General features: G+C 38.8%; 1 protein-coding gene and 1 long non-coding RNA gene across 3 annotated transcripts in view; both read right to left on the reverse strand.

Annotated features, from left to right (window-relative positions):
• prkar1ab (protein kinase, cAMP-dependent, regulatory, type I, alpha (tissue specific extinguisher 1) b) overlaps positions 1-17097 on the reverse strand; it is a 216246-nt gene that overhangs the window by 7122 nt on the left and 192027 nt on the right. Inside the window, exons 2-4 of one of the 2 annotated variants that reach the window (XM_083557160.1) lie at positions 9389-11577; positions 8535-9246; positions 35-202 (exon numbers count right to left, since the gene is read on the reverse strand). In XM_083557160.1, the coding sequence (XP_083413286.1) occupies positions 35-202; positions 8535-8699 (333 nt within the window). In that variant the 5' untranslated portion in view covers positions 8700-9246; positions 9389-11577. Of the gene's footprint in view, positions 1-34; positions 203-8534; positions 9247-9388; positions 11578-17097 lie in introns of those variants that run through there. The other variant, XM_083557159.1, reaches the window with a different exon arrangement.
• LOC310734804 lies at positions 2195-5671 on the reverse strand. The gene is made up of 3 exons (XR_014536146.1): positions 5009-5671; positions 2739-2758; positions 2195-2221 (listed from the first exon to the last, which is right to left on the reverse strand). It is a non-coding gene; the product is annotated as an uncharacterized lncRNA (long non-coding RNA).

Below are 17097 nucleotides of genomic sequence, written 5' to 3' on the forward strand. Positions count from 1 at the left end.
TTTTTCGTTCTGAAGGTCATTAGGGCTTGCTGACCTTTCTCACGTAAGAGGCAGCGTCCTCCTCGGTGTAGACCTCAGCGCTGATGGCCCCTCTTCTCCTACGGCCCTTTACCACTGGGTTCATGGGAGGCGAAACCTCATCCTCACGAGAGTCTGAGCGTGAGCTTGCCTTCTGTTGGTTCGTCAACTGCTTAGCCTCCTCCTGCAAAGATCATGTAGAAGGGGCAACTAAGCATGACCATATATTTGTAATAATTTTTTTTATATATAGGCGTCATAACAATCGGATGTTTAGCAGCTGTTTCGGAGGCTGCAGGAGGTTCGAAATAGCTGGTGACATTAGAATCATAAGGGAAGTAGTAGCGGTTAGTGGTTATGCTGTTGGACTTCTGATCGAAAGGCTGTGACTCAAACTCAAATCCCAGCACCACAAAAACTGCTGTTTCTCAGCCCTAGAGCAAGGCCTCAACTTCTTCAACTTCTAAGTTGCCCTGTATAAGGATGTCCAACAAAAGCCATAAATGTACTGCGAATGAGTGTCCAGGCCGGAATACGATGGAATACCATACACCATTAAACACAAAAGTCATTTAAATTTATTTTACTACCATTTACAAGATGACTCAGCTAGATACGGTAAGGTTCGGCCAGCAAATGTCAGCAGCCTGTCGAACCAGTATTTATTATTGTGTTACATTTTTTTTTTTTTATGGCACATTAGTTGCCAGGGACAGAAATTAAAAAGAATTAATTAAGCTAATGACGTTCATTCTGTTCCTAAAACTAGCAGGAGTAATGAGTAAGACTGTAATTCCCCAGCACAGAGAATACCCGCTCAACTCGCAATCTCAACCCATCAATTTCTCAACTATGAGTAAAAGTAATAAGTGAGTAATAAGTGTTAAATGTAAAGTATTCAGGTAAAGTATATGTATTTATTACATATATAGGGCTGCAGCTATCGATTATTTCGACTATTCTACTGATCACACCATCAATTAATTGAGGTATCGGATAAGAAGTACTTTTTCCTTATTTTAGAGCAATACTAAATATACAAGAGAACATAAGACCGGTCTCATAAGATGAACAAATAATTTGCTCCCTTTTTAAAAAAATTTACGTTTTTATTGCTAAAATCGCATACAAGAATATCTGTGAAAACTAAACCCATTTAGTGCATTTATTTGGCCATATATCATCAAAATGCAAATACAAAAATATAAATTACGGTGTTTTCCTGATGTTTTAGTTACTCCAGAGTTTAGTGGGTGGTGTGTCAGTAATTATGGTTCGTGCGGAAACACACTGCTCCCTCCCTTTGTAGTTAAATGGACTAAACTAAACATCGATTGTATTTTATAAATTTACATTTGTCTAAATACTTCCTTTAATATGTTTAATAATATGCTTAAATAAGTTACATAGAATAGAATAGACATAACACAATGTGTATATATTATTTATTTATTTATTTTTCTTTTTGGTCTATGAGCCTTGGTTTGTTTGTAGCACCATAATCCTATGGGGCCCAACATTTCATCTCCAAAAACAGAGAAAAAAAAATAAAGCTCACTTGAACCTGAACTTCCCTGATTAAAAAGTGATGTCAGATGAACATGGCAGTGCGTGTGCTCAACTGCAAAGTTCCTGTTCTTCACCTTTTACATGAGTTTATAGCAACATAAACTCATGTATATCAAACAAACTGATTAGTAAAATCTAGAACACTGGCCATACTAAATCATTGGTTTAACATTCAAATTATCTCTAATGTAGACAGCTTTTTTATAATTATTATTATAGTATTTTTTATGCTGGCTAACTCCAACACCTACTCTAACACCAACACCAACACCTACTCCAACACCTTCTCCAACACCAACACCTACTCCAACACCTTCTCTAACACCAACACCAACACCTACTCTAACACCAACACCAACACCTACTCTAACACCAACACCTACTCCAACACCAACACTTACTCCAACACCAACACTTACTCCAACACCAACACTTACTCCAACACCTACTCCAACACCAACACCTACTCCAACACCAACACTTACTCCAACACCAACACTTACTCCAACACCAACAACTACTCCAACAACTACTCCAACAACTACTCCAACAACTACTCCAACAACTACTCCAACACCAACACTTACTCCAACACCAACACTTACTCCAACACCTACTCTAACTCCAACACCTACTCCAACACCAACACCTACTCCAACACCAACACTTACTCCAACACCAACACTTACTCCAACACCAACACCAACACCTACTCCAACTCCAACACCTACTCCAACACCAACACCTACTCTAACACTAACACCAACACCTACTCTAACACTAACACCAACACCTACTCTAACACTAACACCAACACTAACACCAACACCTACTCCAACACCTACTCCAACACCAACACTAACACCAACACCTACTCCAACACCTACTCCAACACCAACACCTACTCAAACACCAACACCTACTCTAACACCGAAACCTACTCCAACAACAACACTTTCTCCAACAACAACACTTTCTCCAACACCAACTCTAACACCAACACCTACTCTAACACTAACACCAACACCTACTCCAACACCTACTCCAACACCAACACCAACACCTACTCTAACACCAACACCTACTCTAACACCTACTCCAACACCTACTCCAACACTTACTCTAACACCAACACCTACTCCAACACCAACACCAACTCCAACACCAACACCTACTCCAACACCAACACCAACTCCAACACCAACACCTACTCCAACACCAACACCTACTCCAACACCTACTCCAACACCTACTCCAACACCTACTCCAACACCTACTCCAACACCAACACTTACTCTAACACCAACACCTACTCTAACACCAACACCTACTCTAACACCAACACCTACTCTAACACCAACACTTACTCCAACACCAACACTTACTCCAACACCAACACTTACTCCAACACCTACTCCAACAACTACTCCAACACCAACAACTACTCCAACACCAACACCTACTCCAACACCAACACCTACTCCAACACCAACACCTACTCCAACAACTACTCCAACAACTACTCCAACAACTACTCCAACACCAACACTTACTCCAACACCAACACTTACTCCAACACCAACACTTACTCCAACACCAACACTTACTCCAACACCAACACTTACTCCAACACCAACACTTACTCCAACACCAACACCTACTCCAACACCAACACCTACTCCAACACCAACACCTACTCCAACACCAACACCTACTCCAACACCAACACTTACTCCAACACCAACACCTACTCCAACACCTACTCTAACTCCAACACCTACTCCAACACCAACACCTACTCCAACACCAACACCTACTCCAACACCAACACCTACTCCAACACCAACACCTACTCCAACACTTACTCCAACACCTACTCTAACACCAACACCTACTCTAACACCAACACCTACTCCAACACCAACACCTACTCTAACACTAACACCTACTCCAACACCAACACTTACTCCAACACCAACACTTACTCCAACACCTACTCCAACACCAACACTTACTCCAACACCTACTCCAACACCAAAACTTACTCCAACAACTACTCCAACACCTACTCCAACACCTACTCCAACACCTACTCCAACACCAACACCTACTCTAACACCAACACCTACTCTAACACCAACACCTACTCTAACACCAACACCTACTCTAACACCAACACCTACTCTAACACCAACACCTACTCTAACACCAACACCTACTCTAACACCAACACCTACTCTAACACCTACTCCAACACCAACACCTACTCCAACACCAACACCAACACCTACTCCAACACCAACACCTACTCCAACACCTACTCCAACACCAACACCTACTCCAACACCAACACCTACTCCAACACCAACACCTACTCCAACACCAACACCTACTCCAACACCAACACCTACTCTAACACCAACACCTACTCTAACACCAACACCTACTCTAACACCAACACCTACTCTAATACCTACTCCAACACCAACACCTACTCCAACACCAACACCTACTATAAAACAAACACCTACTCCAACACCTACTCCAACACCAACACCTACTCCAACACCAACACTTTCTCCAACAACAACACCTACTCCAACACCAACACCTACTCCAACACCAACACCAACACCTACTGCAACACCAACACTTTCTCCAACACCAACACTTACTCCAACACCAACACCTACTCTAACACCAACACCTACTCTAACACCAACACCTACTCTAACACCAACACCTACTCTAACACCTACTCCAACACCAACACCTACTCTAACACCTACTCCAACACCTACTCTAACACCAACACCTACTCTAACACCAACACCTACTCTAACACCAACACCTACTCTAACACCAACACCTACTCTAACACCAACACCTACTCTAACACCAACACCTACTCTAACACCAACACCTACTCTAACACCAACACCTACTCTAACACCTACTCCAACACCTACTCTAACACCTACTCCAACACCAACACCTACTCTAACACCTACTCCAACACCTACTCCAACACCTACTCCAACACTTACTCTAACACCAACACCTACTCCAACACCAACACCTACTCCAACACCTACTCCAACACCTACTCCAACACCAACACCTACTCCAACACCAACACTTACTCCAACACCAACACTTACTCCAACACCAACACTTACTCCAACACCAACACTTACTCCAACACCAACACTTACTCCAACACCAACACTTACTCCAACACCAACACCTACTCCAACACCTACTCTAACTCCAACACCTACTCCAACTCCAACACCTACTCCAACACCAACACCTACTCCAACACCAACACCTACTCCAACACCAACACCAACACCTACTCCAACACCAACACCAACACCTACTCCAACACCAACACCTACTCCAACACCTACTCCAACACCAACACCTACTCCAACACCAACACAGCTTTTTATACATGATTTTGTTAAATCAGCTGTTTTTTTTATCCACTTAACGTGTTTCATGATTTAAAATGAAATGGTTATGAATCGCAACTGACCCTGAATGCAGCATATCGAAAACAAAGGCTGGAAAGAAAGCACACAACTGGCTAGGAGCAACGTGTGACTATTCTGTTCTATTTGCTTTGTAAATAATAAAAAAATGAATCAATAAATCATTGGTAATGTTCAGGTGTCCATGGAAACGGGACAGTTTGATGGTTAAATGTTGACTGTGATCGAACTGGCATCATGGGCAATAATATAAAAATGCAGATTTTTTGTTTGCGTTTTTATTGTTCTGATCCATCCAAAGATTTTATAAATAATAGATAACCATATTTAACCTCATCGTGTTGTATTTTTATTGTGTTGTATTTTCATTAAATGAAATACTGTTTACAATGAAGTTGTTTGCACACGAGAGCTTGTAATGCATGATATTTGTATAAAAAAAAAGCTAATCATCAAGCAACATTTATATAAAATCAAAAGCTTGTAGAATCAAACGCCACACAGTCTAGTCAATTTTAAGACTTTGTATGTTGGTTCCAGTCGGTCACTGCCTGTGTGTTTATATTATATAGGTGTAAATGTAGATTTATATATATATATATGTAGATTTATATATATATATATATATATATATATATATATATATATATATATATATATATATATATATAAAAAATATAGGTGTATAAACATTTATTTGAGGGTATGTATTACATAGATATGTACACTTACTGTGGGTACGGAAAGTATTCAGACCCCCTTACATTTTTCACTCTTTGTTATATTGCAGCCATTTGCTAAAATCATTTAGGTTCATTCTTCTTCCTCATGAATGTACACATAGCTCCCCATACTGACAGAAAAACACAGAATTGTTGACATTGTTGCAGATTTATTCAAAAAGAAAAACTGAAATATCACATGGTCCTAAGTATTCAGACCCTTTGCTCAGTATTTAGTAGAAGCCCCCTTTTGATCTAATACAGCCAGGAGTCTTTTTGGGAAAGATGCAACAAGTCTTTCACACCTGGATTTGGGGATCCTCTGCCATTCCTCCTTGCAGGTCCTCTCCAGTTCTGTCAGGTTGGATGGTAAACGTTGGTGGACAGCCATTTTTAGGTCTCTCCAGAGATGCTCAATTGGGTTTAAGTCAGGGCTCTGGCTGGGCCATTCAAGAACAGTCACGGAGTTGTTGTGAAGCCACTCCTTCGTTATTTTAGCTGTGTGCTTATGGTCATTGTCTTGTTGGAAGGTAAACCTTCGGCCCAGTCTGAGGTCCAAAACACTCTGGAGAAGGTTTTTGTCCAGGATATCCCTGTACTTGGCCGCATTCATCTTTCCCTCGATTGCAACCAGTCGTCCTGTCCCTGCAGCTGAAAAACACCCCCACAGCATGATGCTGCCACCACCATGCTTTACTGTTGGGACTGTATTGGACAGGTGATGAGCAGTGCCTGGTTTTCTCCACACATACCGCTTAGAATTAAGGCCAAAAAGTTCTATTTTGGTCTCATCAGACCAGAGAATCTTATTTCTCACCATCTTGGAGTCCTTCAGGTGTTTTTTAGCAAACTCCATGCGGGCTTTCATGTGTCTTACACTGAGGAGAGGCTTTCGTCGGGCCACTCTGCCATAAAGCCCCGACTGGTGGAGGGCTGCAGTGATGGTTGACTTTCTACAACTTTCTCCCATCTCCTGACTGCATCTCTGGAGCTCAGCCACAGTGATCTTTGGGTTCTTCTTTACCTCTCTCACCAAGGCTCTTCTCCCCCGATAGCTCAGTTTGGCCGGACGGCCAGCTTTAGGAAGGGTTCTGGTCGTCCCAAACGTCTTCCATTTAAGGATTATGGAGGCCACTGTGCTCTTAGGAATCTTAAGTGCAGCAGAAATTTTTTTGTAACCTTGGCCAGATCTGTGCCTTGCCACAATTCTGTCTCTGAGCTCTTCAGGCAGTTTCTTTGACCTCATGATTCTCATTTGCTCTGACATGCATTGTGATCTGGAGGGTCTTATATAGACAGGTGTGTGGCTTTCCTAATCAAGTCCAATCAGTATATTTAAACACAGCTGGACTCAAATGAAGGTGTAGAACCATCTCAAGGATGATCAGAAGAAATGGAAAGCACCTGAGTTAAATATATGAGTGTCACAGCAAAGGGTCTGAATACTTAGGACCATGTGATATTTCAGTTTTTCTTTTTTAATAAATCTGCAACAATGTCAACAATTCTGTGTTTTTCTGTCAGTATGGGGAGCTGTGTGTACATTCATGAGGAAGAAGAATTAACTTAAATGATTTTAGCAAATGGCTGCAATATAACAAAGAGTGAAAAATTTAAGGGGGTCTGAATACTTTCCGTACCCACTGTATATAGCTTATATATCAGGGGTCTTCAATGTTTTTCAGGTCAAGGACCCCTTGAGACATGTATAGGTTGTATATTATATAGGAGTATGTAGATTTGTATAGGTTATATATTATATAGGAGTATGTAGATTTGTATAGGTTATATATTATATAGGAGTATGTAGATTTGTTTATGCTATATATTATATAGGAGTATGTAGATTTGTATAGGTTATATGTTATATAGGAGTATGTAGATTTGTTTATGCTATATATTATATAGGAGTATGTAGATTTGTATAGGTTATATGTTATATAGGAGTATGTAGATTTGTTTATGCTATATATTATTTAGGAGTATGTAGATTTGTATAGGTTATATGTTATATAGGAGTATGTAGATTTGTATAGGTTATATATTATACAGGAGTATGTAGATTTGTATAGGTTATATGTTATACAGGAGTATGTAGATTTGTATAGGTTATATGTTATACAGGAGTATGTAGATTTGTATAGGTTATATATTATACAGGAGTATGTAGATTTGTATAGGTTATATATTATACAGGAGTATGTAGATTTGTATAGGTTATATATTATACAGGAGTATGTAGATTTGTATAGGTTATATATTATACAGGAGTATGTAGATTTGTATAGGTTATATATTATACAGGAGTATGTAGATTTGTATAGGTTATATATTATACAGGAGTATGTAGATTTGTATAGGTTATATATTATACAGGAGTATGTAGATTTGTATAGGTTATATATTATACAGGAGTATGTAGATTTGTATAGGTTATATATTATACAGGAGTATGTAGATTTGTATAGGTTATATATTATACAGGAGTATGTAGATTTGTATAGGTTATATATTATACAGGAGTATGTAGATTTGTATAGGTTATATATTATACAGGAGTATGTAGATTTGTATAGGTTATATATTATACAGGAGTATGTAGATTTGTATAGGTTATATATTATACAGGAGTATGTAGATTTGTATAGGTTATATATTATATTATATATGTGTAGATTATGTTTACATGTGTAAATAAAATGGAAAAAAAACAAACAAACATTCAGACCTTTTCAAGTCTCTCGAAGTGCTCTCGGAGGAAAGTCATGGGCCTCTCAGGCCGCACTGTGCACAGCTGCACTATGCAGTCTTTCAGCAGCTGCTGGATGTTGTGCTTCTGCACATAGAGCTCGCACTCACGCAGACTCCTCTCCTCGTCGCTGCTTGAAGCCATTCTGACCCGTCTCTGTATTCAGGGGCAAAAATCTAGGGGCAAAAAAAAAAAGCAGGGCAGTTAGGACTGGAAAAACCCAGCGGGAACATTTTTGCTGAACAATCTCTGTGAGATAATACTGATGAAAGCTCATAAAATATATTTAAACCTCGTCCCTGTTGAACCAAACATCTGTAACGGACAGAATTCGGTATTGCCTGGTTGCCAGACCGTGTTCTACTTTCTAACGCAGTGTGCTGCCAGTACATTTTTTCCTTATAACATCCAGATGGTTGTATCTATTGATCACATTTTGCTGGCTCCATCTGCCTTATTGGACATGGTGTAAAATTAAGATGGCTTACAGAGCTGCATGGGAACATAATAATAATAACAACATGTTATAATAACCTTTACTCTTCTGGGAAGATGTTCAACTAGATTTAGCCACAAGGATGTTAGTAAAGTCAGATAAAGATGTAGGTAAGGTGAAGAGGCCTGGTGTCCATCAACATGAACAATTCCTCCTAAAGTTGTTCAATAGAGTTTCCACTCTATAGCAGATCTTCTACTCCACCGTCATGCTGGAACAAGTTTGGGTGTCTAAGTGACACATCCTAATGACATCCTATACAATTGTGTGTACAACTGTGTGATAACAGTTTGCAGGAGAACCAGATATAGATGGAAAAGTCAGGTGTCTCAAATACTTTTGTGTTTTTAAAAGCAGTATTAGAAAATCAATATCGGGTGCCATCTGGGGGGGGGGTTTGCTCCAAACTTTGTACCTTGCTCCAGCAGTGTACGGTACTGAGAATCCAAATTATTGGCAACAAGTCACCAATCAAACTGCCCACAATTCAAAAGGTTTATTGTGTTTAATTGAACAGTTTGACATGATTTTATTGGCAGAAATGTACAATGGAAATATTCACATGAATTACGGGTTATTAGCAGAAATTATTAATGACATTTTGCAGGCAAATGACACGAAATCAAATCCCAGCACCACGAGCTCCTGCTGCTGCCGGACCCTTGAGCAAGGCGCATAAATTGACAATGTGCAGCGAATATTTAATTTCTTTTATTTTATTTAGCATGATTTGGTAAAGAAAAATCTAAATATTTCTTATTTTCTTATATAACTTCGAACACTGCATTTGTATTCAAGTACTAGTGGTTTTACGCGACTGGTATCTAGTATTTTTATTTCTTTTAAATTTTTTTAGGTATTGGTTTAAAAAAAATTTTTTTTGTGATTAACAAAAGATTTGACTGGCTTCTATTTTATTTTTATTTCCTGATTTTGAAATGCTATTTTTTTTTTTTTTTATATTTAATTCCACGCTTTCCCCTAAATAATTTACAATAATACGTTTACAGCATTTACGCAGAGCGACTTACAATTATCTTAATTCATAATCATAATTAATAATGTTTCCTTCATTTATTTTTTTTAAACCCTAAACGATGCGATGCTTCAAATATTTATAAACAATTACGTCAGATTTGCAACAAACCAAGAAAAGTACTAGGATCACTGAAATGGCTGGAATTGGGTTAACGTAGTAAGACATAGAGGATGACCGATTTTTGGGTTTTGGCGATTAATCACACTGATAGTTTATCGCTGGAACTATAGGCAAAAATACCTAGTGATAGTTTTTCCGGGCTGCGTTATATAGTACGAGAGAGCCTCTAGAGGCGAATCACTGACACCACGTGCTGTTGATAAAGTATGATGTTTTTTTTTTTTTATTCTGTTTGGATGGAACCGTTTATGTTTATTTGGAGTCGTATTGTTTGTTTTTTTTTCTTCAAATAAAGTTCGGTACTATTTTACATTGAATATTATTGAATATTTTATTCAAAAAAATCGCATTCAACAAATCTCTGGAAGGGTAACTGTAAATTCTTAACTTTGTGCAAGAAATATAGACGAATAAAGCAGGTATTAAGGCAAGAAATCGTTATGATACCGCTGCATTACAGAACGTGAGATGAATGGCAGAACTGTCATGTTTTATTACTGAAAGTAGTGTGATTTTTCTTTACATGAAGGTGACAATGTGCTATATATTTATATTATATTATACAATACAATAACATAATGCAGATATAATTATGCAATATTACATAGACATCAATATCTGTATAGACTTTTTTATTTTAGGAATTCATTATCATTTCATAATAGGGAGAATCTTTGTCCATATTATATGAGATTATATTAATATTCTGTTCTTGTACAGATCAGAATATTTACATTATGATTTATTACTGCATGAGACCTACAGACGCGCCGCCATCTTTATTCTTATTTATTTCTTTGCGCCCTAAACAAACACCACGGACCGAATCTTCGATCCAGTCCAGACCGGACACTAGTGCACTCGGCGGGTGTGAAAGCCGTTAGAAATTCCAATTCTGCATCAGGGCATTCGAGCACTCCAGTAACAAGTGAGCATCGATTTGGGACAAAGCCTCGGGCATACCGTACAGCCTAGCTGATTAGCACTTAGCCATTCCGCAGACACTCCCGGAGGCTCGTTACATCTCGTTATATTATTGTGCTGATCTTAAAAACCCCAAAAATGATATTTCGAATTCCTAACCCTCGACCAAACACTTTACAAGTAAATAAACTCGTGTTACCTGCGAGTTTCGCGTGATATTACTCGCTTCTCCTCAACGCGTTCACTGCTCCACCGGAAACCAATCCACTACTGCCATTGACGTCAATTGGCCTCTATGACGTACTACCGGTAACCATGGCAACCTTAAAGTGAAAGTAGCCCCATTTCGGTGCATCTGTACGTCTTCCTATAAATTAGTAAGCCAACGTTAACAAAAAAAGTTTTCATTTTCACCAGAATATCTAACTAATTCTTGCTAATATCTAGCAGAGCCTTACAGCGTGTTACGGCGCTCAACAGACGCCTTTATCCAAAACTAATTGAGCAGGTGAGGGGCCATGTGCAAGGGCCCATTATATTGGTGGTGCTGAGATTTGACCTCCTGATGTAGCACCTTCAGCACTGAGTTGCCACATCCCCACTATCTTTAGACAAAGGTTTATTTGCCATTATGATTATAAATTCAGTGAAATTTCTGTAAATTGGACCCACGCAGATGAGGGCCAAGGGCCTTGCGCAAGGTGCCCAACAGTGGCGTATTGGTGGTGTTGGGTTTTGAACTTATTACCTTCTGATCAACACTTTATCCACTGAGCTACGATGTCATCACTGTCTTTGAACAAAGACATACTCATTATTCATATTGATTATAAATAATTGTAGCGCGTATGTCTTTGTTCAGGTGAATTTTACACAAGCGGTTGAGGGTTGAGGGCCTTGCTCAAGGGCCCAGCAGTGCTAGAATGATAGTTTGGACAAAGACATACTCACATTAATTATTCATAATGATTCTATATTCAGTCAAATTTATGTGAATTACTTTAAGAATCGAAACAGGCAACCACGAGCCTTCAAAATAGGATCAGAACACAATTACCAATTCACAGCAAAGTGATATTTATCGGATTATAAATAACAATATGGCATAAAAAAAATCTATCGTTCATAAATAAATGAATAAAAAACAAAAGGACATACGGTCAATTCAAATCAATTCAAATTGTATTTGTCACATACACATTCATACAGAGTACGACATGCAGTGAAATCCATATACAAATATATTAAATAAATAAAAATGATAGTATAAGTATAAAAAGTATAAAGTATAACTATAAAGAATAAAAATAGGGAATTAATAAATATATTCCTTTTACATTTATAAATATGTATATGTATCTATATGTGTCCTGCAATGTTGTACGGTTTAGAGACAGTGGCGTTGAGTAAAAGGCTGAAGGTGGAGCTGGAGGTAGCAGAACTGAAGATGTTGAGGTTTTCGTTGGGAGTGACGACGATGGACAGGATTAGAAATGAGTTTATTAGAGGGACAGCGCATGTAGGACGTTTTGGAGACAAGGTGAGGGAGGCGAGATTGAGATGGTTTGGACATGTGCAGAGGAGGGACATGAATTATATTGGTAGAAGAATGCTGAGGATGGAGCCACCAAAAAGGAGGAAAAGAGGAAGACCAATGAGGAGGTTAATGGATGTGGTGAGGGAAGACATGCAGATAGTTGGTGTAAAAGAGGCTGATGTAGAGGACAGGGGGTATGGAGACGGATGATCCGCTGTGGCGACCCCTAATGGGAGAATCCGAAAGAAGAAGAAGAAAAAGATTTACTGTATATGTGTGCCTGTCCCGTGCAATTGTTAAAAAAAAGAAGGCCTGATATAAATCGATGGAATATAGTTAACCTCCTGGTAGAGGCGAAGTATTTTGGGCTGAAATATCTGTTTTTCACTGCTTGATCTTCATTACTTCAACATTTACGACATTTGGGAGACTTAAACAGGCTCAAACAGACTTCATTGTTACATGTGTGTGTGAATAAGCTCCGCTTGCCTTTTAATAACAGGGATATGCAATGTCATTGCTTCATTCCAGGGATATTGTGCATTCAGTGTGTCACCAAATGTTTGCTCCAACATCTAGAAAAACAGCCCTGAGGCTTCTGTGGCCCTGATGACTCAGACAAAGGGAGGATTCATACACAAGAGGTTTAATGACACAAGTCTGACTACCAGGGTAAATAACACCAGTCTGGGTGTGAAACAGGTTGCAAAATGCAAATTCAGAACCACAGAAAGAGTCTATACACATGTGATCCAGAAGACAATTCAAAAAGGTACAGTGCATTCAGAAAGTACTCAGACCTCCTGCACTTTTTTTCAATGTCATTATGTTGCAGCCTGATACTACAACCGTTTTTTTTTTTTTTTTTTTTTTCACATTAACCTTATAACCTTATGCAAATTCCGAGGATACACAAAAGTATAAACGATTCATGAAAAAGCTTAGTAACTGTTTCGAACTGTTTGAGTCGACCTTTCCTCACGATGAGCTGTCTGTCTTGAAAATGTCTATGTACTGCTCTGTTAGTTGTGACCACATCACTTTCTTCTCCACTGTCAGTCATTTTGAACTGGAAAAAAAACCCCAGCTATTAAATCCATAGAAATATATTTAAGTTTGGGCGGTTTGCTGCAGATGCGCTTTGAGAGCTCTGACACTTCTTCGCCAAGCCCCCTCAGGTCACTAATGTAAAAAAAAAAAAAAAAGACATTTGAAGGACACTTGATGAAAAAGATGTAGCTTTGCTGGTGTTTTTTTTAACTGCAAGAGTTCTTGAGGTTTCTTGCTTGGTAGACACTGTAAGATTTTGTCCAGTCCTAAGTATGGAGGCCAGTCAATAAACTGTGTAGAAACATCTCAGCAATGATTAAGAGATTTGGGAGGTACTTGAGCTCATTTCAAGTGTTGTTGCCAATGCTCTGAATACTCATGTACATTTATTTTAGTTTTCTTATTTCTAAAATAAATGTACAGACTTGTTTTTTTGTACAAGACTTGTTGAATTGTGTTCATTGGGTTTCTTGCTTTAGTCAGTGGCGGGCCGTGCATTTGGTACTTAGGCCTTCAGTGGGAACATACCCGACTTAATCCACCTCTCAATACCCCAACTATCACATGGTGATTATAGAAACCATCAAAACTATACAAAAACGCAAAATATCAACACGTGGCATTACAAAAAGAGAGCCATTTCACATATGAAGGGTGAATACCATTTTACTAAAGCAAGAAACCCAGTTAAGACTCCTAACACTGTGCCACCAACATCATCTGGAGCAGTTCAGAATCAATATTTGTCTAATAACATGACAAAAACATTAAAAATGTAAATAAATCCAACCTACTCCCCAGAGACTCATAATGTGCAGTGCTCCTCAGAGGCTGTAATCCAATGGTACCGCTCATATTCACTGGTCTGGAAGTGGTGAACAAACCCTTTCCCAGACTGAGACACACTAGCTAGTTTCAGGGTTGGCCGACCTCCTCACCATGTCTAGCTTTTCTTCTAAATGGATTTTTAAGTGTGTCTGAGACCAAATCAATTTCTCTTCCTCCGTAGGCATAAAAAAGTCTAACTCAGATGTATTAATGTGTGCTACACACGGAAAAATGCTGACGCTATTTCTGGGCCAGCTAGCTGCCTTGTGAGGCCAATATGAAATCTGATTGGTTAAAGAAACAGACCCGTTACTAATATTCTCTATGGTCAAAGAGCCAGCAGTACTGACTCTGAAGGCCCTGGGCAGATTAGATTAACATGGCAGCACATAGAGGCTGAAATCTGATTGGATAAATAATCTAACATCCACATACACGTACTGGAAGCAGTGCAGCCAAGACAAATGCTATGAAATAAAGAGAATAAACTGTTGGGAGTAAATTATAAAATTTCATAAAACAAATATTAGAATTTAGGTTGTAAATGTATGCTTCTGATAGGCAATAAGACTGATAAGACTTCTCTGCTGGCCCTGACCGCCCGCCACTGGCTTTAGTAATGTTATTTATTCTAACTCTTTGTTATGCAACGCTCTGTTATAGGGAATTTCTTTGTGATATTGATGGTTTCTATAGTTGCGGCATCATAATGATGGAATTAAGAGGTGGATTGGTCCATTATAAATATGTGAGGATAAAAATTTGATGAAAGACTGTAGAATAGATATTGCTGAGGTGAATTGAACACCAATAATTGAGAAATCTTAAGATTTAAAGCTTTATATCATAGTATATCTGGTGTTTTATAATGCATGAACTTACAAAAGTAATATTTTCTTAATACGTATGATTTATGGTGATTTATACACACTGTTGCAGTGGCAATTTGGATGTTTTGCATACACATTTTTCCGTTTTCCTCTACTTATTTCAACATGGTAATGCATGTGCATGTGCCTCGGGCTTGTTCATTAAGGATTGAACATATTGGTGAACTAATTTTCTCTCAGAGGCTTGTAAGGTCTTCACTGCATATCTTGATTCCTTGGTGAAGAATTTGCGCTGGAAAAATGCTTATAAACCTGCTGAGCTAAAGTTGATTTTTTTTTCCCACAAAGCTTCTCCTGTAACCTCCTGTAACCTCCTCACAAGCTCAATGCCAGGTCAGATTATAGGAACAGCATCCCCGGCTATGGTTTCTTCTCAAAAACACATTCGAATTCTCATGTTCTTGGCAGCCCTAGTCACCACTCCCATGGCTTTGGATGAACTTCTTTATGAACATGGGGTAGGTGAAGGAAGTCCACTTCTGCTAGTCACACTTATGGTTTTGGCTGTGGGGCAAACAAAGAACCTTTTCCAAAGCTTTTAAACGATGACTCACGCTGTTATTATGCACTGTGGATGCAGATTTTCACCCTTTGCCTCCTAAGAGAAGAGTCCTGACCTGAGTTGACTTGAAATTGAAGTAAAACCATTATTTAATTCGCTTCATCTGGATTTGCAGAACTTTAAAATGCTTATGTAAGACTTTGCTGGATCAGAAATGAATACGTATTCAGTTATTCCCAATGGTCTATTCTCTTCATTTCATTGCGTTTCTCTGCAAAAAGCAGCACATCTATGTGTAAGTTTCGGCTTGACTTTCTAACCAATCGGATTTTATCACGTCGCCATAAATGTGTACTGCTTGTGGCATAAAATAGATGAGAATTAAGCTGTTGCTTTAACCAATCAGATTGCGAATTGGCCATCTAGCAAGCGTCCAATACAATTAGCATTTTCACGTCCTTTGATTGGATGGTCAGAGAGCGCACTGGTCGGAGCCTCGCAAACCACATCTGTAGCACACTGCACAAGCTCAAATATATTCGCGTGGATTTGATAGCGGAATTTTTTCATTTCACAATGGATGACAGATGAAAAGAAGTTGACTTGGCCGCAGATACACATTTACAAGGCTGTCGTTATAAGAAAACCTGGACATCGTGAGGAAAGGTCGGCCAAAACAGTTCAAAACAAGTGTTAAGTTTTTTCATGGACCCTTTTGGATTCCTGAAAAATGTGCACCAAAACACACAATTTGCCTTCATTTCAAATCCCCAGGAAATGCACTAGAACGCAGGGTCAGTTTACGAGGTAAATATCGATGCTTCTGCTGAAGATGGTGTATGTGGGCGGTGCAGCTGTGGCTACAGAGACTTGATGAATTGTGTTCTTTGGGTTTCTTGCTTTAGTAATGGCATTCATTCCTACTGTATGAGATTCCTGTCTGTGATGCAGCGCTTTGTTATACTGGGTTTCTCTATAATATTGATGTTTTTTATAGATGTGGCGTCATAATGATTGTTTTAAGAGGTGGATTGATTCAGGAAGGACACAGCTGAACGCCTGGGGGTGAAATATACATCCTGACACTGCAGTAAACTCAATTTAAAAGTAGCATATACCATGTAATATACATTTCACAGTCACTTCTTTCGTATTT

This window comes from Silurus aristotelis (assembly GCF_946808225.1).
Source record: "Silurus aristotelis genome assembly, chromosome: 12".
Taxonomy (NCBI): domain Eukaryota; kingdom Metazoa; phylum Chordata; class Actinopteri; order Siluriformes; family Siluridae; genus Silurus; species Silurus aristotelis.